The sequence below is a fragment of the Scyliorhinus torazame genome, chromosome 21, assembly GCF_047496885.1.
Source record: "Scyliorhinus torazame isolate Kashiwa2021f chromosome 21, sScyTor2.1, whole genome shotgun sequence".
In the NCBI taxonomy this organism is placed as follows: domain Eukaryota; kingdom Metazoa; phylum Chordata; class Chondrichthyes; order Carcharhiniformes; family Scyliorhinidae; genus Scyliorhinus; species Scyliorhinus torazame.
The window spans coordinates 87,378,510-87,402,749 of record NC_092727.1 but is presented as its reverse complement, the minus strand read 5'-3'; the positions used below and the strand labels follow the sequence as shown (position 1 = coordinate 87,402,749).

General features: G+C 44.2%; 2 protein-coding genes across 2 annotated transcripts; both read left to right on the top strand.

Moving 5' to 3' along the window:
• The first annotated feature begins 10,683 nt into the window (after positions 1 to 10,683).
• LOC140398000 (interferon a3-like) lies at positions 10,684 to 12,481 on the top strand. Its single transcript, XM_072486237.1, has 4 exons — positions 10,684 to 10,815; positions 11,130 to 11,219; positions 12,041 to 12,274; positions 12,383 to 12,481. Exons 1-4 carry the CDS (start codon positions 10,684 to 10,686, stop codon positions 12,479 to 12,481), a joined length of 555 nt encoding a protein of 184 aa, XP_072342338.1.
• An 8,997-nt stretch (positions 12,482 to 21,478) lies between these two features.
• LOC140397999 (interferon a3-like) lies at positions 21,479 to 23,273 on the top strand. Its single transcript, XM_072486236.1, has 4 exons — positions 21,479 to 21,610; positions 21,920 to 22,009; positions 22,833 to 23,066; positions 23,175 to 23,273. Exons 1-4 carry the CDS (start codon positions 21,479 to 21,481, stop codon positions 23,271 to 23,273), a joined length of 555 nt encoding a protein of 184 aa, XP_072342337.1.
• Positions 23,274 to 24,240: the final 967 nt, after the last annotated feature.

The following is a 24,240-nucleotide window of genomic DNA, read 5'->3' as shown; positions in this document are numbered from 1 at the left end:
AGATTCCCATCGATACATTTAATGAAGACTGGGAGCAATTATTATTTATTTAAACATTATTTAAACAACCTTTTAATATTTAAGTTATGATTCCAATATTTATATCTGTATGCACTGTATGTGCATATTTTTTTAAAAAATATTGTTAATTGCGAGAGACGTGGCGAGAAATATATTTATAGCAGTTTTTGTTCCATAATAGTCTGTATCTGATGTCAAAGTTGTGCCCCGAATTGAAGTTTCACAATAAACATTTTGTACTTTGAATTTTATGATGTAGTCTTCGTTTCCATATCTATGTTCGTGCCCGTCGGATGTGCTTTTGTTCATCTTGTCTGAGATTTTCAATTCATTGGATGATGGAGGTTGTGCGGCCCAGGAGGCAGCACCAAAAGCACTGAGCCTGATGTCCCGGGGTTCAAGTCCCACCTCCTGTCAGTTTTCTTGTTTGTGTCTGCAAAGTTTGATTTCTTGAAATCATGTGTAAAGGCAAACAAACATTTATTGGAGAGATCCCGACCATTGAAAATTGTGGTTTTTAACTGATCGTTGAATTTTGATTCAGAATTAAATAATTTTGGCTTAATTTTGCCCGCTAGAAAGCGATCGAATTATTCACAACACGAAGTCAACTAAATGTAAAGAAAGCAAAATTGTTGTTGTCGATAAAAAGTAACGAAATCAGAGCCCATTTAAACCAGTAACAACCTCAATATATCGGGAAATACAAGTATGACCAGAAAAGATCAGAGATGCTGGCTGTGAACATTAGATTCCCATTCAGTGCGGGCAGTCTAACAGAATCAACAGATTAAGCGGGAGCTAAATTGTTTTGTTGCCATCAGTCGTCCAGAAGTGAACTGATTGTTTTCGGGAGCATGTTGGCCCAGTATTTTCTGACAATGTAACCATTCTTTTTATGGCGGGAGAGATTTCCATTGGGAATTCATCTCATTGCCATGTCCACAAACTGATGATCATCTCTTTGCAATAAATGTCATCGTGAACGCTGTATAACTCCTCTGAACTAATTCTCGAAAGTCCCTCCAGTGCTACATCGTTTTGCTTAATTTGATCTTTTTGGAGCACATACAACAATGCGTAACATTAAAGCAACATCATTTTTAAATGTGTATACTATTGTAAATACATATAGTGAATAGAAGAATCGGCAATGCCACATTATTGTCATTTTCCATTTATTTTGGCCATCTAGAATTTTCACTGCTTGTTGCCCCTCCCCCCATCATCGACACGACAATGTAGGATTTGTTTTTTGAAAGGCATTTGCCCTCTGCAGTCCAGAATAGTGAAGTAAAGTCGCCATCGCCTCAGATGACCATAGGCTGCGTTGAGGGGGAGAGCTGGCTGGTGGTGATTTAACCTGAGGATCACCACATCTCAGTTAGCGGCAAGGTTGAGAAGGGAGGTGGTGGTGGGTGTGTGTGTGTGGGGGGGGGGGGGGGGGGTTAATGAATAGTGCTGGAGTACAACCAACCAAAGGACGGTGCTCCGCAACCATCCCTGTACTCAATGGTGAAGCAAGCAGGTGAGTCAGAGAGAAATAAAGGTCTGAAAATGTTGCCACTTTCAGCCAGAACTACCAGGTGGATGATCCGTTTTGGTCAACCCCCGAGGTTCCCAGCATCACGGATGTCAGTCTTCAGCTAATTCCATCCACTGGAGGCTGAACGCGCTGTGTACAGCAAAGGCTGTGAGTCCCGGATAACCTCCCGAACGAAGAGGACTGAAGGTTCGATCCTCCGGAGCGAGTCACGGTCCTAGCCAGGATGCTCCATGTTCATTATCACACTGGGATTTACGTTCCAGCCTGGGGAAGGTGTTCAACTGTGTGTCGTGCCCCTCAAAAGCCGGACAGATGCAATTAGGGTCATAGCAGTCTACTATCGATCATTAACAAAATGGTGGGAGAACTATCAGTTCAACTTCTTACGTATTGCTGAATTTCCAGGCTCCTGGGGTCTGACACGGGCTCTCTGACAGATGCGATCAGCTCATTAAGCTGTTGATTGGTGTTAAGCAGAAATCCTTCCAGCAGAGCAGCGACCCTGGGCGCGATGCTGAGGTTCTGATTGAAAGTCCTGCTGGTTTTATTCAGTGTTTGGTGGATAACCAGCATGTTGTCCTCGCCCTATTTGATACAGAAAGTTCCTTCACAAATATGTCACTATTGTCATGTGAGAGTGCCATTGAGAAATGGATGTTTAAGCAATGTATCTTTAAGAAATGCAGTGATGTCAGAGTGTGGATGGAACTGGGTTTTAGCAGCCATTTGCAGTTTTGACTTTGAGTTTGGAGGAAAAGAGCATGTGTGTGTCTGCGTTTGCAGTGTGCTGCACCTGCTGTGATCTCTGGCCATGAAAGACTATCTCTGGATCATTTGGGTGATTTAAACTCATAAAAGTGAGGCTTTTTTCCTGATGTGTTTCTGTTTAAAGGTGTTAAGTCTCTTGGATGTTGAAAGGAATAACTGAAAGATTATTTAGTGTTGTATTATTTTGAGGGTTATCTTTGAAGTAAGGGGGTGTTAAGTGATCCAATATTTACTTTAAAATGTTAAGTTGAGTTCATGGAATAAACATTTTTTTGTGTTTAAAAACCTACGTGTCCATAATTGTAATCCACACCTGGAGAACAAGCCGCGTGCTCGGAAAACCAACAAACACATTAAAGGGGGAGGTTGGTTGAACTCCATGATACATTATTGGGTTCTGAAAATGCCTCACCCATAACAATTGAGGGCTCGTCCGGGATAAAAGTCTATCTATTGGATTGGCTTTTGTGAACTTAAAGACAGTGAAGGATTGTTGCTTTTCCAGTGTGGTATTTTAGTTTAAGTGTGTTGTGGACAATGGCTCTTTCAGAGGCTCAGATGTTTTTGGGGGTGGAGACTGCCACACAAAGTACCTTACGGACAGAGACTAAAAGCAGACTGTTGGGCCTGGCAAAAACATTGCAGTTAACATTACCTGAAAAAATGCAAAAAGATGAGATAATTATGGCGGTGGGTAAGCATTTAAAGTTGCCTGAGATAGAGTTTGACTCATTGGAAATGGCAACAATTCAGTCGAAAATTGAAGAAATGGAACATGAGAAAGAATTAAAGCGGCTTGAATACAAGAGCGAGAGAGAGGAAAAAGAAAGAAAGAGCGAGGAAAAAGAAAAGGAGAGAGAAGAAAGGAGAAAAGAAAGAATAGCCCTAGCAGAACAAAAAGAAAAATCAAGCGAGATTCAGATCATGGAAAAAGATAAAGAGAGGGAGTTTGAACTTCAGAAAATGGCTATGAAACATGACAGTCAATTAAAATTGGCAGACATAAAGGGAAATGTACAGATGGATGATAATGTTGAGGATAGTGAGAAAGAGCGTCATAGTCGAGGGCTTGGTGGGAATCTATTTAAATATGTCCAAACATTGCCAAGGTTTGACGAGAAGGAAGTGGAAGCCTTTTTCATTTCATTTGAGAAGGTAGCTAAACAAATAAAATAGCCACAGGACATGTGGGTATTACTGATTCAAAGAAAGCTGGTAGGTAGAGCTAGTGAAGTGTTTGCATCACTACCGGAGGAAGTATCTGGAACGTATGCGGAGGTGAAGAAATCCATCTTAAGTGCATGTGAGCTAGTGCCTGAAGCTTACAGACAAAGGTTTAGAAATTTAAGGAAAGAATTTGCTCAAACATTCATGGAGTTTGAGAGGCTCAAACAGAGTAATTTTGAAGGTGGATAAGGGTTTTGACAATAGACCAAACGTATGAAACTCTCAGAGAAATTATACTTTTGGAGGAGTTTAAAAATTCAATTCCTGATGTAGTGAGAGCTCATGTGGAAGAACAGAGGGTTACAACTGCGAGATTAGCAGCAGAAATGGCAGATGATTATGAATTAGTTCATAAATCAAAGATTGGTTTCCAACATCAGTTTCAGCCGGTGAGGGATAGAAACTGGGGACATGAGAAATACTCAAGTGGTAAAGGTAAAGGTGATCTGAGGGAGACAATAAAGAGAGTGTACCTCAGATTAAAAAATAAATCTAGGAGGGTGGAAAAGTGCTGAAAAGCTTCAAATATTTTCACTGTAATAAACTAGGCCATGTAAATTCACAGTGTTGGTGGTTGAAGAAAAGCATTGGGAAGGCTGAGGTGGTAAACAGGATAAGACAGTGGGATTTGTTAGAGTGGTAAAGGAAAGCCCAAGGGAAGCGAAGGAGGTGCAAACGATTGTACAGCCTGTTCAAGAAGTAATTGTTAAGAAGGTGCCAGATGTCTTCAAAGAATTTACTTGTGTGGGTAAATTTTACTCATGTGTATCAGGAAGAGCAGGTAAAGAAGTCACAATTTTAAGAGATACAGGGGCTTGTCAATCTTTAATGGTAAGAGATGAGGAATTATGTAGTTTGGGAAGAATGTTGCCAGAAAAGGTGGTGATATGTGGAATTCAGGGTGTGAGGAGTAGCATTCCATTATATAAGGTAAGGCTCGAAAGTCCAGTGAAGAGTGGTGAAGTGGTAGTAGGAGTAATAGAGAAACTATCTTGTCCAGGAATACAGTTTATCTTGGGTAATGATATAGCTGGATTGCAGGTGGGAGTGATGCCTACTGTGGTTGATAAGCCAGTGGAAAATCAGACAACTGAAGGGTAGAAGGACAAATATCTTGGGATTTTCCTGGATTGTGTAGTAACCCGGTCGCAAAGTCACAGGTTAAGACAAGAGGGCAGCACGGTAGCATTGTGGATAGCACAATTGCTTCACAGCTCCAGCATCCCAGGTTCGATTCCGGCTTGGGTCACTGTCTGTGCGGAGTCTGCACTTCCACCCCATGTGGCTGTTTAGCACAGGGCTAAATCGCTGGCTTTGAAAGCAGACCAAGGCAGGCCAGCAGCATGGTTCGATTCCCGTAACAGCCTCCCCGAACAGGCACCGGAATGTGGCGACTAGGGGCTTTTCACAGTAACTTCATTTGAAGCCTACTTGTGGCAATAAGTGATTTTCATTTCATTTCATTTTCATGTGCGTGGGGGTTTCCTCTGGGTGCTCTGGTTTCCTGCCACAGTCCAAAAATGTGCAGGTTAGGTGGATTGGCCATGATAAATTGCCCTTAGTGTCCAAAATTGCCCTTAGTGTTGGGTGGGGTTACTGGGTTATGGGGATAGGGTGGAGGTGTTGACCTTGGGTAGGGTGCTCTTTCCAAGAGCCGGTGCAGACTCGATGGGCCGAATGGCCTCCTTCTGCACTGTAAATTCTGTGATAATCTATGAAATTTCTTCAGCCAGAGAGTGGTGGGTCTGTGGAATTCATTGCCACAGAGGACGGTGGAGACCGGGACGTTGAGTGTCTTTAAGACAGAAGTTGATAAATTCTTGATTTCTCGAGGAATTAAGGGCTGTGGAGAGAGAGCGGGTAAATGGAGTTGAAATCAGCCATGATTGAATGGTGGAGTGGACTCGATGGGCTGAATGGCCTTACGTCCGCTCCTATGTCTTATGGTCTTATGATCTAAGAGGAGAAATCAAAGAGTGAAGATGAAGTTAAAGTGCAATTATCAGAAACGATTTTGATCAGATGGTTGAAAAAGAACAAGAACAGGTGGAGGATGAGGCGGATATTTTTAGTTCAGGAAAATTGGCAGAGTTACAACAGAAAGATGTAGAAATAAAACGGATATATCAGAAAGCATATATGGAAGAGGAATCTGAGAGTATACCAGAGTGTTATTACGTAAAAGTGATGTCTTGATGAGAAAATGGAGACCTGTACACATGCAGGCGGAAGAAAAGTGGGAAGATGGTTCATCAAGTAGTATTGCCGGTAGGGTATAGAAAGGAGGTGTTGCGTGTTGCACATGAGGTACCAGTGGGAGTTCATTTGGTAATAAGGAAAACGCAAGCTAAAATCCAGAAACATTTTTATTGGCCTGCAGTATATAAAGATGTAATTAAATTTTGTCAATCATGTCACACATGTCACGCGATAGGGAAACCTCAAGCAGTGATAAAACCAGCGCCCTTAATACCCATTCCAGCATTTGAGGAACCTTTTACAAGGGTCCTAATCGATTGTGTAGGACCGCTTCCTAAAACATAAAGTGGGAATCAATATCTTTTGACTATAATGGATGTGTCTGCTAGGTTTCCAGAGGCCATTCCAGTACGTAATATTACAGCTAAAAATATTGTGGAGGAGTTACTGAAATTCTTTACTAGATATGGACTACCCACAGAAATTCAATCGGATCAAGGATCGAATTTTACTTCAAAGTTATTCAAAGAAGTTATGGATAGCTTAGGAATAAAATAATTTAAATTAACTGCATACCATCCAGAATTGCAGCGAGCGTTAGAAAGGTGGCATCAGACATTAAAGACAATGTTAAGGGCGTATTGTCAAGATTATCCAGAGGATTGGGATAAAGGAATTCAATTCGTATTGTTTGCAATTAGGGATGCACCTAATGGGCCTACCAAATTTAGTCCTTTTGAACTGATTTGTGGTCATGAGGTAAGAGGACCACTTAAATTGATTAAGGAAAAATTGGTGGGTGAGAAATCGGAAATTACACTATTGTATTACGTGTCAAATTTTAGGGAACGATTAAATAGAGCAGGTGAATTGGCGAGACAACATTTGAAAGTTGCACAAAATGTGATGAAACGGGTAGCGGACAAGAAATCCAAAGTTCGTAGTTTTGTCAGTGGGGATAAAGTTTTAGTGTTGTTACCAGTGGTAGGTGAGCCTTTAAAAGCTAGGTTTTGTGGACCGTATCAGATTGAAAGGAAATTAAGTAAGGTGAATTATGTGATAAAAACACCAGATAGAAGGAAGACTCACCGAGTGTGTCATGCGAATATGCTTAAAAGGTACTTTGAAAGGGAAGGAGAGAAAAAGGAGGTTTAAATGATTCTAACTCAAAGTGACGAACCAAATCCAGATGACTGTGAATTTGACATACCTCAAATTAAATTGGAAAATGAGGATGTTCTTAAAAATTGGAATGAATAGTTAAGTTACCTTCCAGAGGAAAAACGAACTGACGTGAAAGAGTTATTGATATCACATGGGCAAGTTTGTAGAGATAAATTGGGAAGTACTAAAATGGCTGTACATGATGTAGATGTGGGAAATGCTGTTCCTGTCAAACAACATCCATATAGACTTAATCCTTTAAAATTGGCACAGGTTAACAGAGAGATTGAAGAATGGCATAGTTGTAGTGGGTTGCAGCCAATGGAGCTCACCCATATCAAAAAAAATAAACCATTAACTTCAAGATGGTTTCATTTTTCACTTTTGCACCATCCACCAAGAAATGTACAATGTAAAAATACTTTTCTGTTTCACAAAACAAAACAAGACACGCAAACAGGCATAATAATATTGTCCATTTTTCCCATTCTTCTTCCTCCAACCGAAATCTTCCACTCATCACATTCGTGACAAAGCATCGGCTATCACATTTTCCCATCCTGCCACATGTCCTATTTTTAAATTAAATGGCTGTAACAATAAACTCCAGTGAAACAGCCTTGCATTGTTATGCCGGAATTGCTCCACGGTCACACTCTGCAGCCTCATCCCTGGAACTTAATTCCGGGTAAACAATTTACCATATACTGAAACCATGGCGATGAGTTAGATCAAGAGCAGCTCAAAAAGACGATGACGTTCAGTTTGCCCTGAGTTTCTGTGTTGTGAAGGTATTTTTTCAATTGAGAACACCCAATTCATTTTCCAATAAAGTGGCAATTTAGATTGGCCAAATCTTTCTCGAGGCTCGATTTTTTGGAACTCGTTGGCCTGTGGTCGCTTCGGACTGTCCAAACACCCTTTCTTGAATAAGTCTCCAATCCTCCAACATCTCCCGATGGAGAGTTTGGAGGTTTGAATCAGAAAACGTCTGTGTTCTTGGATTACGCATTATTGCGGCTTGTTCCATACGATCTTACCGTTGACCTTCATGAAAAGTGTCATGAATGATTGACGAGACCTATAATGATGTTATCTCAGCATTGTGTAAGCACTGATTTCTGACTCGGCTGACTATGCCCCAGTTTGTTGCTGAAGTGCACAGCCTGAATATTTGTTTTAAATGCTGCACTCGGTGCACTGGAGTTATGCCAATCATTCCTCAAAGTGAATACAAATCAGTTGGCACAGGAAACCCTCACCTGATCACCAACGGAGACATACCTGTTTCCATTTCTATTTATGCAACATTAAGGTTCAGCTGACTGAATGACTATTCCCCACCTTCAACACATAACAGTGTTAAGTTCGTCCCACGAACCCATCATCCCCATCTCTGTTGACCTCAATGAAATCATGTCCCCTCATGTACCATGTTTAAACCCCTTGTCTCATCCGCACTTCCTCAGTGGCTTTTCCTTGCTTTCTATAGATTTATTGGTCTTCTGACATGGGACTGCCTTTCCTGTCATTTCTCTTCCGGAGTTAGAACTTCATGCTCCCTTGGGCTCTCTATTTCTTCACCCAATCCTGACATCCCTGTGCATCTCAGTCTCACACATCCCCTCATCAAACTTGTCATCACCCTCCTCTTCTGCACCCCTATGGTTGGGCATTCATTTTTCTACATAGTGTGGCCGTGCTCCAGTCATATGCGCCCTGTGTAAAACCTTAAAGTGTATCAAGCTTAGCCTGGCACACGAGGACGACTAGTTTACCCTACGTAGGGCATCAGCCCATAGCCCCTCTTCGATCATTTCCCCCAACTCTTCCTCCCATTTCCCTTTCAGCTCATCTATCATGATCTCCCCCTCGTCTCTCATTTCCCTATATATATCCGACACCCTACCATCCCCTACCAATGTCTCTGAGATCACTCTATCTTGCACCTCCTTCGTCGGAAGCTGCAGGAATTCCCTCACCTGTTGCCTCGCAAACACCCTCAGTTGCATATACCTAAACGCATTCCCTTGGGACAACCCATACTTTTCCGTCAGCGCTCCCATACTTGCAAACGTCCCATCCAGGAACAGATCTCTCAGTTGTACTACCCCAGCTCTTTGCCCTACTCCAAATCCCCCATCCATTCTCCCCGGAACAAATCTATGGTTATTTCTTATCGGGGATTGCACCGAGGCTCCCGTCCTTCCCCTATGCCATCTCCACTGCCCCCAAATTTTTAGTGTTGCCACCACCACTGGGCTTGTGGTGTATTTCTTCGGTGAGAACGGCAACGGTGCCGTCACCATTGCTTGTAGGCTGGTCCCCTTGCAGGACGCCCTCTCCAATCTCTTCCACGCCGCTCCCTCCCCTTCTCCCATCCACTTACACACCATTGAGATATTGGCAGCCCAGTAATAATCGTTGAGGCTCGGTAGTGCCAACCCCCCCTATCTCTTCTACGCTGCAAGAACCCCCTCCTCACTCTCGGGGTCTTCCCGGCCCACACAAAACTCATAATACTTTTCTCAATTCTCTTACAAAAAGCCTTCGTGACCATCACCGGGAGGCACTGAAACACAAAGAGGAATCTCGGGAGAACCACCATTTTAACCGCCTGCACCCTACCTGCCAGTGACAGGGACACCATGTCCCATCTCTTGAAATCCTTCTCCATCTGTTCCACCAATCGTGTTAAATTAAGCCGGTGTAAGGTTCCCCAATTCTTGGCTATCTGAATCCCTCAGTACCGGAAGTCTCTTGTTACCTTCCTCAGCGGTAAATCCTCTATTTCCCTGCCCTGCTCCCCCGGATGCACCACAAACAACTCACTTTTCCCCATGTTCAATTTGTACCCCGAAAAATCCCCAAACTCCCCAAGTATCCGCATTATCTCTGGCATCCCTGGTGGCATCCACCGGGTCCGCAACATACAACAAATCATCCGCATACAAAGATACCCGGTGTTCTTCTCCTCCCCTAAACACTCCCCTCCACTTCCTGGAAACCCTCAGTGCTATGGCCAGGGGCTCAATCGCCAATGCAAACAATAACGGAGACAGGGGACACCCCTGCCTCGTCCCTCTGTGAAGCCGGAAATAATCAGACCTCCATCCATTCGTGACCACACTCGCCATCGGGGCCCTATACAGCAACTGTACCCATCCGATATACCCATCTCCAAAGCCAAATCTCCTCAGCACCTCCCACAGATAATCCCACTCCACCCTGTCGAATGCTTTCTTGGCATCCATCGCCACCACTATTTCCGCTTCCCCCTCTGGCGGGGGCATCATCATTACCCCTAGCAACCTTTGTATGTTCGTGTTCAGCTATCTCCCCTTCACAAACCCGGTTTGGTCATCATTGCTTAAAAGCAATTCCTTATCAGAGCCTGGAGTGCAAAGGGGCAACAGATGTGAACTTTTGGTCAATATATTCGCATCCTAATTTATCAGTGAATTCTCTCCCTCTTAATTAAGCAGAAAGTGAAAAAGGTTTCAAATTGAAGAAGTCACTGATGGAAAGAGGTTAAAAGATTCCCTGAAATCACACCGCGGTTAGAAACAAAATCGACCCCTTTCTGTAACGTCAAAGGAATATCCTGGTTTACACATTAAAATGGGTACAGCTCACCCAGGAGGAATGTTCCTCTCAGTCCAACAGCGAAGGAGTTCAGCTCGTGTTAATATTGCGTTCGGCGCTGAACCCCGGTCCAGCCACTTTCTATCATTTCTGATCTTTGCTGTTGTTTAAACATGAATTTTCCAAGTGTTTGGGGCTTGTGGATTTTGCTAATCTTGTTACCCGGGGTGCTGAGCCAGGACTGCCAGAGGCTGCAGTTACAGGAAGTCTTTAACAAGGATGCTCAAAATTCCCTGAAGATCATGGTGAGTTTGAACAGAGATCCGGTGAAGGGAGTAACTAATTTTACCTCGCAGATCCTCGGGATAATCCCCGATTCAATTCGCGTTCATAGCAAAATGTAGAACACCTCCGTGATGGAATACACCATGTAATATTCAAATATGGGAGAAATCGTGTGAAAATTATACTAAGAATGATTCAGTTCAATGGCCAGTTAAATATGTTGTGGGTAAAATCTTTAAACAAATTGTTGATTGTCTGTTCCAGTTTTGGGGAGAATAATTTCGGAGAAAGTGTGCTTCAAGTTTTTTCTGACAATCATTCTGTCCTGTTGTAGGGAGGACCCTTTCCATTGGAGTGCAAAACAACGAGAGAATCACTGAGAACCAAATCCCTGAACCTGCACCATCTCGTCAAGAGGTTACAGGTGAGTGTGCAATTTGTAAACTCTCTGACCACCCTGATACTGTCAGGCGTAATAGTTATGTGGGAAATGTAGCGAGATCCTCAACAATGAGAACAATGTTGATTTCCATAAAATTCCGACAGTGCAGAAGTCTGGACCGACCCTCTGAAATAGCGCCCGACCCAGGCCCACTCCCCAGCCCTATAACAACCCTGGAGTCAAAGGGGTAATTTAATGGTCAGTCCACCTAACCTGCACATCTTAGGACTGTGAGGGGAAACCGGAGCACCCAGAGGAACCCCACGCACATACCAAGAGAACGTGCAAACTCCACACAGTCAACCAAAGTTGGAATCGAACCCAGGTTTCTGTGCTAACCACTGTGCCACTCAGAAATTCTCACGTTGTGCCTTTTGGGGGATGAACTTTGCAACCTGTAATCCTGCTAATACTGGAAGACGAAATAGTTATGTGTGTGTGGTGGTGGTGGGGGCGCCGGGGGCGGGGGGGGGGGGGGCGGCGGTGTATCCACCTCCGCAAAAATAATAATCATAAGTCCAAAATTTTATTGTTGAGCCATTGCGGGGACAGACGGACCAACTGCTGAACAGTTTGATATTCTTCCCTCCATTTATCCCCAAATTGCTAACAGGATCAGGTTAGCTAATCAAAGGGAAAGATACCAGTAACCAATTTGAGAGTGATCAATATTGTCACCAGCAATAGCGATGCCGATATTTTAAAATTGAGATTCTCACAGATTTACCGATGCACATGTCAATTAAAATGACCAGTTCAAGGAGAAATATCCTCTCTAATGTCATTGTGTATATTTTTCCCAGACACAGGACAAGATCCAGATTGTCCATCAGACCCTGCGTCACATCAGCAAGATCTACAGCATGAACCTGGGCTCAGTCACCTGGGACCGGGTGAAGGTGGAACATTTCCGGCTTCTTCTGGACCGCCAGCTCAGTGAGCTGGAAAAATGCGTCAGGAATCCGGGATCCAATCTGAGGAGAAACTCCGCCATTAACAACTACTTTCGGAAACTGGAAAAGTTTCTCAATCAGGAGGTGGGACAATTGATAATTGCCTGAGTGATTACTGACTTGTAGATCATTTCGACCTCCTGAATTCTGTTCCTTATCTAACACGTTTTCCCCAATGTTTCCTTTTTTCAGGGATTCAGTGACTGTGCCTGGGAAATAATCCGCACTGAGACCAGGGCCCGATTACAACAGCTCCTTTTCATAACGGCACAAATCAGCAGAAGGAATTAAAGATTTCCCATCGATATATTTAATGAAGACTGGGAGCAATTGTTATTTATTTAAACAATGTTTTAATATTTAAGTTATGATTCCAATATTTATATCTGGATGCACTGTATGTGCATATTTAATTTTTTAAAAATATTGTTAATTGCGAGAGACGTTGCGAGGAATATATTTCGAGCAGTTTTTGTTCCATAATAGTCTGTATCTGATCTCAAAGTTGTGCCCCGAATTGAAGTTCACGATAAATATTTTGTACTTTGAATTTTATGATGTAGTCTTCGTTTCCACATTTATGTTCGTGCCCGTCGGATGTTTTTTTGTTCATCTTGTCTGAGATTTTCAATTCATTGGATGATGGAGGTTGTGCGGCCCTGGAGGGAGCACCAAAAGCTCTCAGCCTGATGTCCCGGGATTCAAGTCCCACCTTCTGTGTGTTTTCTTGTTTGACTCTGCAATGTTTGATTTCTTGAAATCATGTGTAAAGGCAAACAAACATTTATTGGAGAGATACCGACCATTGAAAATTGTGATTTTTAACTGTTCGTTGAATTTGATTCAGAAATAAACACTTTGGCTACATTTTACCCACTACAAAGCGATTGAATTATTCACAACACGAAGTCAACTAAATATAAAGAAAGCAAAATTGTTATCGATAAAAAGTAACAAAATCAGAGCCCATTTAAACCAGGAACAACCTCAATATATCGCGAAATACAAGTACGATCAGAATAGATCAGAGTTACTGGCTGTGAATCTTAGATTCCCATTCAGTGCGGGCAGTCTAACAGAATAAGCAGGTGTTAAGCGGGAGCTAACTTGTTTTGTTGCCATCAGTCGTTCAGATGTGACTGATTGTTTTCGGGAGAATGTCTGCCCAGTATCTTCTGACAATGTAATCATTCTATTTATGGTGGGAGGGATTTCCATTGGTAATTCATCTCATTGCCATGTCCACACGCTGATGATCATTTCTTTGCAATAAATGGCATCGCGCAAGCATTTTGTGAAATCCAGTGAAACGCTGTATAACTGCCGTCTGCACTAATTCTCGAATTGCCCTACAGTGCTACATTGTTTTGCTTAATTTGATCTTTTTGGAGCACATACAACAATGCGTAACATTAAAGCAACATCATTTTTAAATGTGTATACTATTGTAAATACATATAGTGAATAGAAGAATCGCCACTGCCACATTATTGTCATTTTCCATTTACTTTGGCCATCTAGAATTTTCACTGCTTGTTGCCCCTCCCCCCCCCCCCCCCCCCATCATCGACACGACAATGTAGGATTTGTTTTTTGAAAGGCATTTGCTCTCTGCAGTCCAGAATAGTGAAGTAAAGTCGCCATAGCATCAGGCGACCACAGGCTGCTTTGAGGGGGAGAGCTGGATGGTGGTGATTTAACCTGAGGATCACCACATCTCAATTAGCGGCAAGGTTGAGAAGGGAGATGCTGGTCGGGGGGAGGGGAGGCGATTAATGAATAGTGCTGGACTACAAGCAACCAAAGGACGATGCTCCGCAACCATCCCTGTACTCAATGGTGAAGCAAGCAGGTGAGTCAGAGAGAAATAAAGGACTGAAAATGTTGCCACTTTCAGCCAGAATTGCCAGGTGGATGATCCGTTTTGGCCAGTCCCCAAGGGTCCGAGCATCACGGATGCCAGTCTTCAGCTAATTCCATCCACTGGAGGCTGAACGCACTGTGTACAGCAAAGGCTGTGAGTCCCGGATAACATCCCGAACGAAGAGGACTGAAGGTTCGATCCTCCGGAGCGAGTCACGGTCCTAGCCAGGATGCTCCATGTTCACTATCACACTGGGATTTACCTTCCAGCCTGGGGAAAGTGTCCAACTGCGTGCCGTGTCCCTCAAAAGCCGGATGCAATTAGGTTCATATCAGTCTGCTATCGATCATTAGCAAAATGGTGGGAGAACTATCAGTTCAACTTCTGACATATTGCTGAATTTCCTGGCTCCTGGGGTCTGACACGGGCTCTCTGACACATGCGATCAGCTCATTAAGCTGTTGATTATGTTAAGCTGAAAGCCTTCCAGCAGTGCAGCGACCCTGGGCGCGATGCTGAGGTTCTGATTGAAAGTCCTGCTGATTTGATTCAGTGTTTGGTGGATAACCAGCATGTTGTCCTCGCCCTGTTTGATACAGAAAGTTACTTCATAAATATGTCATTATTCACAGTGTCAAAGAACAATATAGACTATCGTATCTGTGCCTCGAATTATTGATACATTGGATAGACTCAGCTATACGGCAAACCCAGTTGCAATAGAAATACATTCTACACTGGATCCTTCATTTCCAGATGTTTGAAAGTACTATCACATGGAGAAACTGGGTCTGCGGTGCTGCTCTCTTGGTCACACTCTGCAGCCTCATCCGTGGAACTTAATTCCGGGTAAACAATTTACCATATACTGAAACCATGGCGATGAGTTAGATCAAGAGCAGCTCAAAAAGACGATTACGTTCAGTTTGCCCAGAGTTTCTGTGTTGTGAAGTTATTTTTTCAATTCAGAACACCCAATTCATTTTCCAATAAAGTGGCAATTTAGATTGGCCAAATCCTGCTCGAGGCTCGATTTTTTGGAACTCGTTGGCCTGTGGTCGCTTCGGACTGCCCAAACACCCTTTCTTGAATAAGTCTCCAATCCTCCAACATCTCCCGATGGAGAGTTTGGAGGTTTGAATCAGAAAACGTATGTGTTCTTGGATTACGCATTATTGCGGCTTGTTCCATACGATCTTACCGTTGACCTTCATGAAAAGTGTCATAAATGATTGACGAGACCTATAATGAAGTTATCTCAGCATTGTGTAAGCACTAATTTCTGACTCGGCGGACTATGCCCCAGTTTGTTGCTGAAGTGCACAGCCTGAATATTTGTTTTAAATGCTGCACTCGGTGCACTGGAGTTATGCCAATCATTCCTCAAAGTGAATACAAATCAGTTGGCACAGGAAACCCTCACCTGATCACCAACGGAGACATACATGTTTCCATTTCTATTTATGCAACATTAAGGTTCAGCTGACTGAATGACTATTCCCCACCTTCAACACATAACAGTGTTAAGTTCGTCCCACTAACCCACCATCCCCATCTCTGTTGACCTCAATGGATTCCTGTCCCCTCATGTACCATGTTTAAACCCCTTGTCTCATCCGCACTTCCTCAGTGGCTTTTCCTTGCTTTCTATAGGTTTGTTGGTCTTCTGACATGGGACTGCCTTTCCTGTCATTTAACTACCGGAGTTAGAACTTCATGCTCCCTTGGGCTCTCTCTTTCTTCACCCAATCCTGAAATCCCTGTGCATCCCAGTCTCGCACATCCCCTCATCAAACTTGTCATCACCCTCCTCTTCTGCACCCCTATGGTTGGGCATTCATTTTTCTACATAGTGTGGCCGTGCTCCAGTCATATGCGCCCTGTGTAAAACCTTAAAGTGTATCAAGCTTAGCCTGGCACACGAGGACGACGAGTTTACCCTACGTAGGGCATCAGCCCATAGCCCCTCTTCGATCTCTTCCCCCAACTCTTCCTCCCATTTCCCTTTCAGCTCATCTATCATGATCTCCCCCTCGTCTCTCATTTCCCAAAATATATCCGACACCCTACCATCCCCCACCCATGTCTCTGAGATCACTCTATCTTGCACCTCCTTCGTCGGAAGCTGCAGGAATTCCCTCACCTGTTGCCTCGCAAACGCCCTCAGTTGCATATACCTAAACGCATTCCCTTGGGACAACCCATACTTTTCCGTCAGCGCTCCCATACTTGCAAACGTCCCATCCAGGAACAGATCTCTCAGTTGTACTACCCCAGCTCTTTGCCATACTCCAAATCCCCCATCTATTCTCCCCGGAACAAACCTATGGTTATTTCTTATTGGGGACTGCACCAAGGCTCCCGTCCTTCCCCTATGCCGTCTCCACTGCCCCCAAATTTTTAGTGTTGCCACCACCACTGGGCTTGTGGTGTATTTCTTTGGTGAAAACGGCAACGGTGCCGTCACCATTGCTTGTAGGCTGGTCCCCTTGCAGGACGCCCTCTCCAATCTCTTCCACGCCGCTCCCTCCCCTTCTCCCATCCACTTACACACCATTGAGATATTGGCGACCCAGTAATAATCGTTTAGGCTCGGTAGTGCCAACCCCCCCTATCTCTACTACGCTGCAAGAACCCCCTCCTCACTCTCGGGGTCTTCCCGGCCCACACAAAACTCATAATACCTTTCTCAATTCTCTTACAAAAAGCCTTCGTGACCATCACCGGGAGGCACTGAAACACAAAGAGGAATCTCAGGAGAACCACCATTTTAACCGCCTGCACCCGACCTGCCAGTGACAGGGACACCATGTCCCATCTCTTGAGATCCTCCTCCATCTGTTCCACCAATCGTGTTAAATTAAGCCGGTGTAAGGTTCCCCAATTCTTGGCTATCTGAATCCCTAAGTATCGGAAGTCTCTTGTTACCTTCCTCAGCGGTAAATCCTCTATTTCCCTGCTCTGCTCCCCCGGATGCACCACAAACAATTCACTTTTCCCCATGTTCAATTTGTACCCCGAAAAATCCCCAAACTCCCCAAGTATCCGCATTATCTCTGGCATCCCTGGTGGCATCCACCGGGTCCGCAACATACAACAAATCATCCGCATACAAAGATACCCGGTGTTCTTCTCCTCCCCTAAACACTCCCCTCCACTTCCTGGAAACCCTCAGTGCTATGGCCAGGGGCCCAATTGCCAATGCAAACAATAACGGAGACAGGGGACACCCCTGCCTCGTCCCTCTGTGAAGCCGGAAATAATCAGACCTCCATCCATTCGTGACCACACTCGCCATCGGGGCCCTATACAGCAACTGTACCCATCCGATATACCCATCTCCAAAGCCAAATCTCCTCAGCACCTCCCACAGATAATCCCACTCCTCCGTGTCGAATGCTTTCTTGGCATCCATCGCCACCACTATCTCCGCTTCCCCCTCTGGCGGGGGCATCATCATTACCCCTAGCAACCTTCGTATGTTCGTGTTCAGCTATCTCCCCTTCACAAACCCGGTTTGATCCTCATGGACCACACCCGGGACACAGTCCTCTATCCTCGTCGCCATCACCTTGGCCAGAATCTTAGCATCCACGTTTAAAAGGGACATGGGCCTATAGGACCCGCATTGCAGCGGGTCTTTTTCCTTCTTAAGAGGAGCGATATCGTTGCCTCCGACATAGTCGGGGGCAACTGCCCCCTTTCCCTAGCCTCATTAAAGATTCTCGTCAAAAGCGGGGCCAGCAAGTCCATATACTTCCTATAAAATTCCACCGGGAATCCGTCTGGTCCCGGGGCCTTCCCCGCCTGCATGCTCCCAATCCCTTTCACTACCTCCTCCATCTCAATCTGTGCTCCCAGTCCCGCCCTCTCCTGTTCCTCCACCTTAGGGAATTCCAGCTGATCCAGAAAGCACATCATTCTCTCCTTCCCTTCCGGCGGCTGAGCTTTATATAATCTTTCGTAGAATGCCTTGAACACCCCATTCACTCTCTCTGCACCCCGCTCCATCTCTCCCTCCCTCATCTCTCACCCCCCCCCCCTATCTCCCTCGGTGCTCCCCTCTTCCTCAGTTGGTGGGCCAGCAACCGGCTCGCCTTCTCTCCATATTCATACTGTACACCCTGTGCCCTCCTCCATTGTGCCTCTGCATTACCCGTAGTCAACAAGTCAAATTCTACATGTAGCCTTTGTCTTTCCCTGTACAGTCCCTCCTCCGGTGCCTCCGCATATTGTCTGTCCACCCTCAAAAGTTGTTTCAGCAACCGCTCCCTTTCGCTACCCTCCTGCTTTCCTTTATGTGCCCTGATAGATATCAGCTCCCCTCTAACCACTGCCTTCAACGCCTCCCAGACCACTCCCACCTGAACCTCCCCATTGTCATTAAGCTCCAAGCACCTTTCAATACTCCCCCTCACCCTTAAACATACCCCCTCATCCGCCAATAATCCCATGTCCATTCTCCAGGGTGGGTGCTGTTCCTTTTCCTCTCCTATCACCAGGTCCACCCAATGTGGAGCGTGGTCCGAGATAGCTATGGCCGTGTACTCCATCCCTGTCACCTTCGGGATCAATGCCCTTCCCAAAACAAAAAAGTCTATCCGTGAATATACTTTATGAACATAGGAGAAAAACGAGAACTCCTTACTCCTAGGCCTGCTAAATCTCCAGGGGTCTACTCCTCCCATCTGCTCCATGAAGTCCTTGAGCACCCTAGCTGCAGCCGGCCTCCTCCCGGTCCTGGACCTCGATCTGTCCAGCCCTGGGTCCAGCACCGTATTGAAGTCTCCCCCCATTACCAACTTTCCCGCCTCTAGGTCCGGGATACGTCCCAACATATGCCTCATAAAATTCGCATCATCCCAGTTCGGGGCATATACGTTCACTAGAACCACCGCCTCCCCTTGCAATCTACCACTCACCATCACGTATCTACCCCCACTATCCGCCACTATGGTCTTTGCCTCAAACAGTACCCGTTTCCCCACTAATATAGCCACCCCCCTGTTCTTTGCATCTAACCCCGAATGAAACACCTGCCGCACCCATCCTTTGCGTAGTCTGACCTGGTCTATCAGTTTCAAATGCGTCTCCTGCAGCATAACCACATCTGCCTTTAATTTCTTTAGGTGTGCGAGTACCCATGCCCTTTTTATCGGCCCGTTCAGCCCTCTCACATTCCACGCGATCAGCCGGGTTGGAGGGCTCTTTACCTCCCCCCCCCCCGCCCTTGTCGACTAGCCATCCCCTTTTTTAATCCAGCTACTTACCCGGTTCCCACGTACCCATATATCCCCCCGACGGCACCCTCCCGCCTCGACCACCCCACCCCGTACCAGCTACCCCCTCTCCCCAGCAGCAGCAATTTACGGAGTACAGTTGTAAGACACTGCGAACGCAAGACACACATTGAGGAATTTACTTTTGAAACATAAAACAAATTCATATCTTAACAGTAGTTCTACTGTGGCTATTTTTTCCTGTTTCATTTAGAATAACCAATTACTTTTTTTCCAATTAAGGACAATTTAGCTTGGCTAATCCACCTACCCTGGACATCTTTTTGTGTTGTGCGGTTGAGACCTACCCAGACACGGAGAGAACATGTAAACTCCACATGGACAGTGAATGCTGTGACTAAGAAGCACTTGATAAATAGTCAAGCCAGCTGTTTGATTAGGTGGTGTGCCCAGTTGCTGTTCTTGACGTGTGGAAATGGCTTCCCATTTGCTTACAGTATAAAATAAACAATTACGAATTGTGACTTGAAATGAGGTAGCTGCAGTTGCAATCATCTCTCTAGACATTCAATGATACCCCGAATTTTGGATCCCTTACAATTCTCTTAGATGTATTTTTCAACATCTCAACACTTCCGTGCGTTTGGCCATGAGGAAAGGGAAGGAAGGGAGAAAGAACAGTCGTGAAAGACACTGTTCATTGAATAGTTTCTACTGGAGAGAAAAGGGCAGCATTAATGATGAGACCCAAGAGATAGAGGACACACATTGTGTAAATGTGGCGCAAAAACTGTCAGAATGATTCAGAAACACAGTAACATTGGCTAATTATATTATGTAATTAAAACTATTAAATATGTTTATTTAACTAAAATGTAGAATATAAGCAAGATTAGCAGGAGACATCCATTTAGTCCTTTCAGTCAACTGTTTATGGCAGATCTTCTCTGTCTGATCTTCCTTAACGATTCCCATATTCCATAATATCCTAAAATCTAACATATAATTGATCAATGGCTCAACATCCACAAGCTCCTCAGGTAGAACATTTCAATATTTTGCAACATTTTCTTTCTTTCATGGGATGTGTCCATCATTTGTTGTTCATCCTTAACTATCCTTGGATGTGGTGGTGGTGACAATTGAATGGGCTGCTAGGTCATTTGAGAGGGTAGTTCAGAGCCGACCACATTGCTGTCGGTCAGGAGTCACATGCAGGCCGCGCCAGCTGAGAATAGCAAATTCCCGCTTCCATCAAGGACATTGGTATATCTGAAGTGATTTTATGACAACTAAGGACAGGTTAATGGTGACCCATAATGCGATTGCCTTTCAATCTCAGGTGCATTAATTGAATGTATATTCCATTATATCCCCAGTTCATTAGCCTGGCCCTCTAGATTACTGCTAGAGAAATTGCCACCACACAACCATTCCCCATACGTTTCGTACTTTACAAATTTCCCCTCAACTTCTTTATAACTGCGGCAGTTACACTTTGTTCGAGATTGTCCGGCAGGGAGATACTTGCCCAACATTTACCCGATCACAGGCTTAAACATTTTACAAGTTCCAATGGTATCACCTCTCACTCTCTTAGGTGCCACGGATTGTATGTGCATCTTCTCAATCTCCCATCCTCGAATGAGGTTTGCCAGTGTAGCCTTGCTTCGGTAAAGAGACAGAAACTAATACCTTAAACATTCTAGTAAATACGCACGCTGACAGAGACCTGAGCAGTTTCCGATGAAAGATTGTTCCGCATTTTAGGGTCTTAAAATATATGAACTGATTTTTTCAAAGCAATTCCTTATCAGAGCCTGGAGTGCAAAGGGGCAACAGATGTGAACTTTTGGACAATATATTCGCATCCTAATTTATCAGTGAATTCTCTCCCTCTTAATTAAGCAGAAAGTGAAAAAGGTTTCCAATTGAAGAAGTCACTGATGGAAAGAGGTTTAAAGATTCCCTGAAATCACACCGCGGTTAGAAACAAAATCGATCCCTTTCTGTAACGTCAAAGGAATATCCTGGTTTACACATTAAAATGGGTACAGCTCACCCAGGAGGAATATTCCTCTCAGTCCAACAGCGAAGGAGTTCAGCTCGTGTTAATATTGCGTTCGGCGCTGAACCCCGGTCCAGCCACTTTCTATCGTTTCTGATCTTTGCTCTTGTTTAAACATGAATTTTCCAAGTGTTTGGGGCTTGTGGATTTTGTTAATCTTGTTACCCGGGGTCCTGAGCCAGGACTGCCAGAGGCTGCAGTTACAGGAAGTCTTTAACAAGGATGCTCAGAATTCCCTGAAGATCATGGTGAGTTTGAACAGAGATCCGGTGATGGGAGTAACGAATTTTACCTCGCAGATCCTCGGGATAATCCCCGATTCAATCCGCGTTCATAGCAAAATGTAGAACACCTCCGTGATGGAATACACCATGTAATATTCAAATATGGGAGAAAATGTGTGAAAATTATACTAAGAATGATTCAGTTCAATGGCCAGTTAAATATGTTGTGGGTAAAATCTTTAAACAAATTGTTGATTGTTCCAGTTTTGGGAGAAGAATTACTGAGAAAGTGTGCTTCAAGCTTTTTCTGACAATCATTCTGTCCTGTTGTAGGGAGGACCCTTTCCATCGGAGTGCAAAACAACGAGAGAATCACTGAGAACCAAATCCCTGAACCTGCACCATCTCGTCAAGAGGTTACAGGTGAGTGTGCAATTTGTAAACTCTCTGACCACCCTGATACTGTCAGGCGTAATAGTTATGTGGGGAATGTAGCGAGATCCTCAACAATGAGAACAATGTTGATTTCCATAAAATTCCGACAGTGCAGAAGTCTGGACCGACCCTCTGAAATAGCGCCCGACCCAGGCCCACTCCCCAGCCCTATACCAACCCTGGAGTCAAAGGGGTAATTTAATGGTCAGTCCACCTAACCTGCACATCTTAGGACTGTGAGGGGAAACCGGAGCACCCAGAGGAACCCCACGCACATAGCAAGAGAACGTGCAAACTCCACACAGTCAACCAAAGTTGGAATCGAACCCAGGTTTCTGTGCTAACCACTGTGCCACTCAGAAAATCTAACGTTGTGCCTTTTGGGGGATGAACTTTGCAACCTGTAATCCTGCTAATACTGGAAGACGAAATAGTTAAGTGTGTGTGGTGGTGGGGGCGCCGGGGGCGAGGGGGGGGGGGGGGGGGGCGGCGGTGTATCCACCTCCGCAAAAATAATAATCATAAGTCCAAAATTTTATTGTTGAGCCATTGCGGGGACAGACGGACCAGCTGCTGAACAGTTTGATATTCTTCCCTCCATTTACCCCAAATTGCTAACAGGATCAGGTTAGCTAATCAAAGGCAAAGATACCAGTAACCAATTTGAGAGTGATCAATATTGTCACCAGCAATAGCGATGCCGACATTTTAAAATCGAGATTCTCACAGATTTACCGATGCACATGTCAATTAAAATGACCAGTTCAAGGAGAAATATCCTCTCTAATGTCATTGTGAATATTTTTCCCAGACACAGGACAAGATCCAGATTGTCCATCAGACCGTGCGTCACATCAGCAAGATCTACAGGATGAACCTGGGCTCAGTTACCTGGGACCGGGTGAAGGTGGAACATTTCCGGCTTCTTCTGGACCGCCAGCTCAGTGAGCTGGAAAAATGCGTCAGGAATCCGGGATCCACTCTGAGGAGAAACTCCGCCATTAACAACTACTTTCGGAAACTGGAAAAGTTTCTCAATCAGGAGGTGGGACAATTGATAATTGCCTGAGTGATTACTGACTTGTAGATCATTTCGACCTATTGAATTATGTTCCTTATCTAACACATTTTCCCCAATGTTTCCTTTTTTCAGGGATTCAGTGACTGTGCCTGGGAAATAATCCGCACTGAGACCAGGGCCCGATTACAACAGCTCCTTTTCATAACGGCACAAATCAGCAGAAGGAATTAAAGATTTCCCATCGATATATTTAATGAAGACTGGGAGCAATTGTTATTTATTTAAATATTATTTAAACAATGTTTTAATATTTAAGTTATGATTCCAATATTTATATCTGGATGCACGGTATGTGCATATTTAATTTTTTAAAAATATTGTTAATTGCGAGAGACGTTGCGAGGAATATATTTCGAGCAGTTTTTGTTCCATAATAGTCTGTATCTGATCTCAAAGTTGTGCCCCGAATTGAAGTTCACGATAAATATTTTGTACTTTGAATTTTATGATGTAGTCTTCGTTTCCACAATTATGTTCGTGCCCGTCGGATGTTTTTTTGTTCATCTTGTCTGAGATTTTAAATTCATTGGATGATGGAGATTGTGCGGCCCTGGATGGAGCACCCAAAGCTCTCAGCCTGATGTCCCGGGATTCAAGTCCCACCTACTGTGTGTTTTCTTGTTTGACTCTGCAATGTTTGATTTCTTGGATTCATGTGTAAAGGCAAACAAACATTTATTGGAGAGATACCGACCATTGAAAATTGTGATTTTTAACTGTTCGTTGAATTTTGATTCAGAAATAAACTTTGGTTAAATTTTACCCACTACAAAGCGAGTGGATTATTCACAACACGAAGTCAACTAAATATAAAGAAAGCAAAATTGTTGTCGATAAAAAGTAACAAAATCAGAGCCCACTTAAACCAGGAACAACCTCAATATATCGCGAAATACAAGTACGATCAGAATAGATCAGAGTTAGTTGCTGTGAATCTTAGATTCCCATTCAGAGCGGCAGTCTAACAGAATAAGCAGATGTTAAGCGGGAGCCAACTTGTTTTGTTGCCATCAGTCGTCCAGTTGTGAACTGAATGTTTTCTGGCGAATGCTTGCCCAGTATCTTCTGACAATGTAACCATTCTTTTTATGGTGGGAGGGATTTCCATTGGGAATTCATCTCATTGTCATGTCCACAC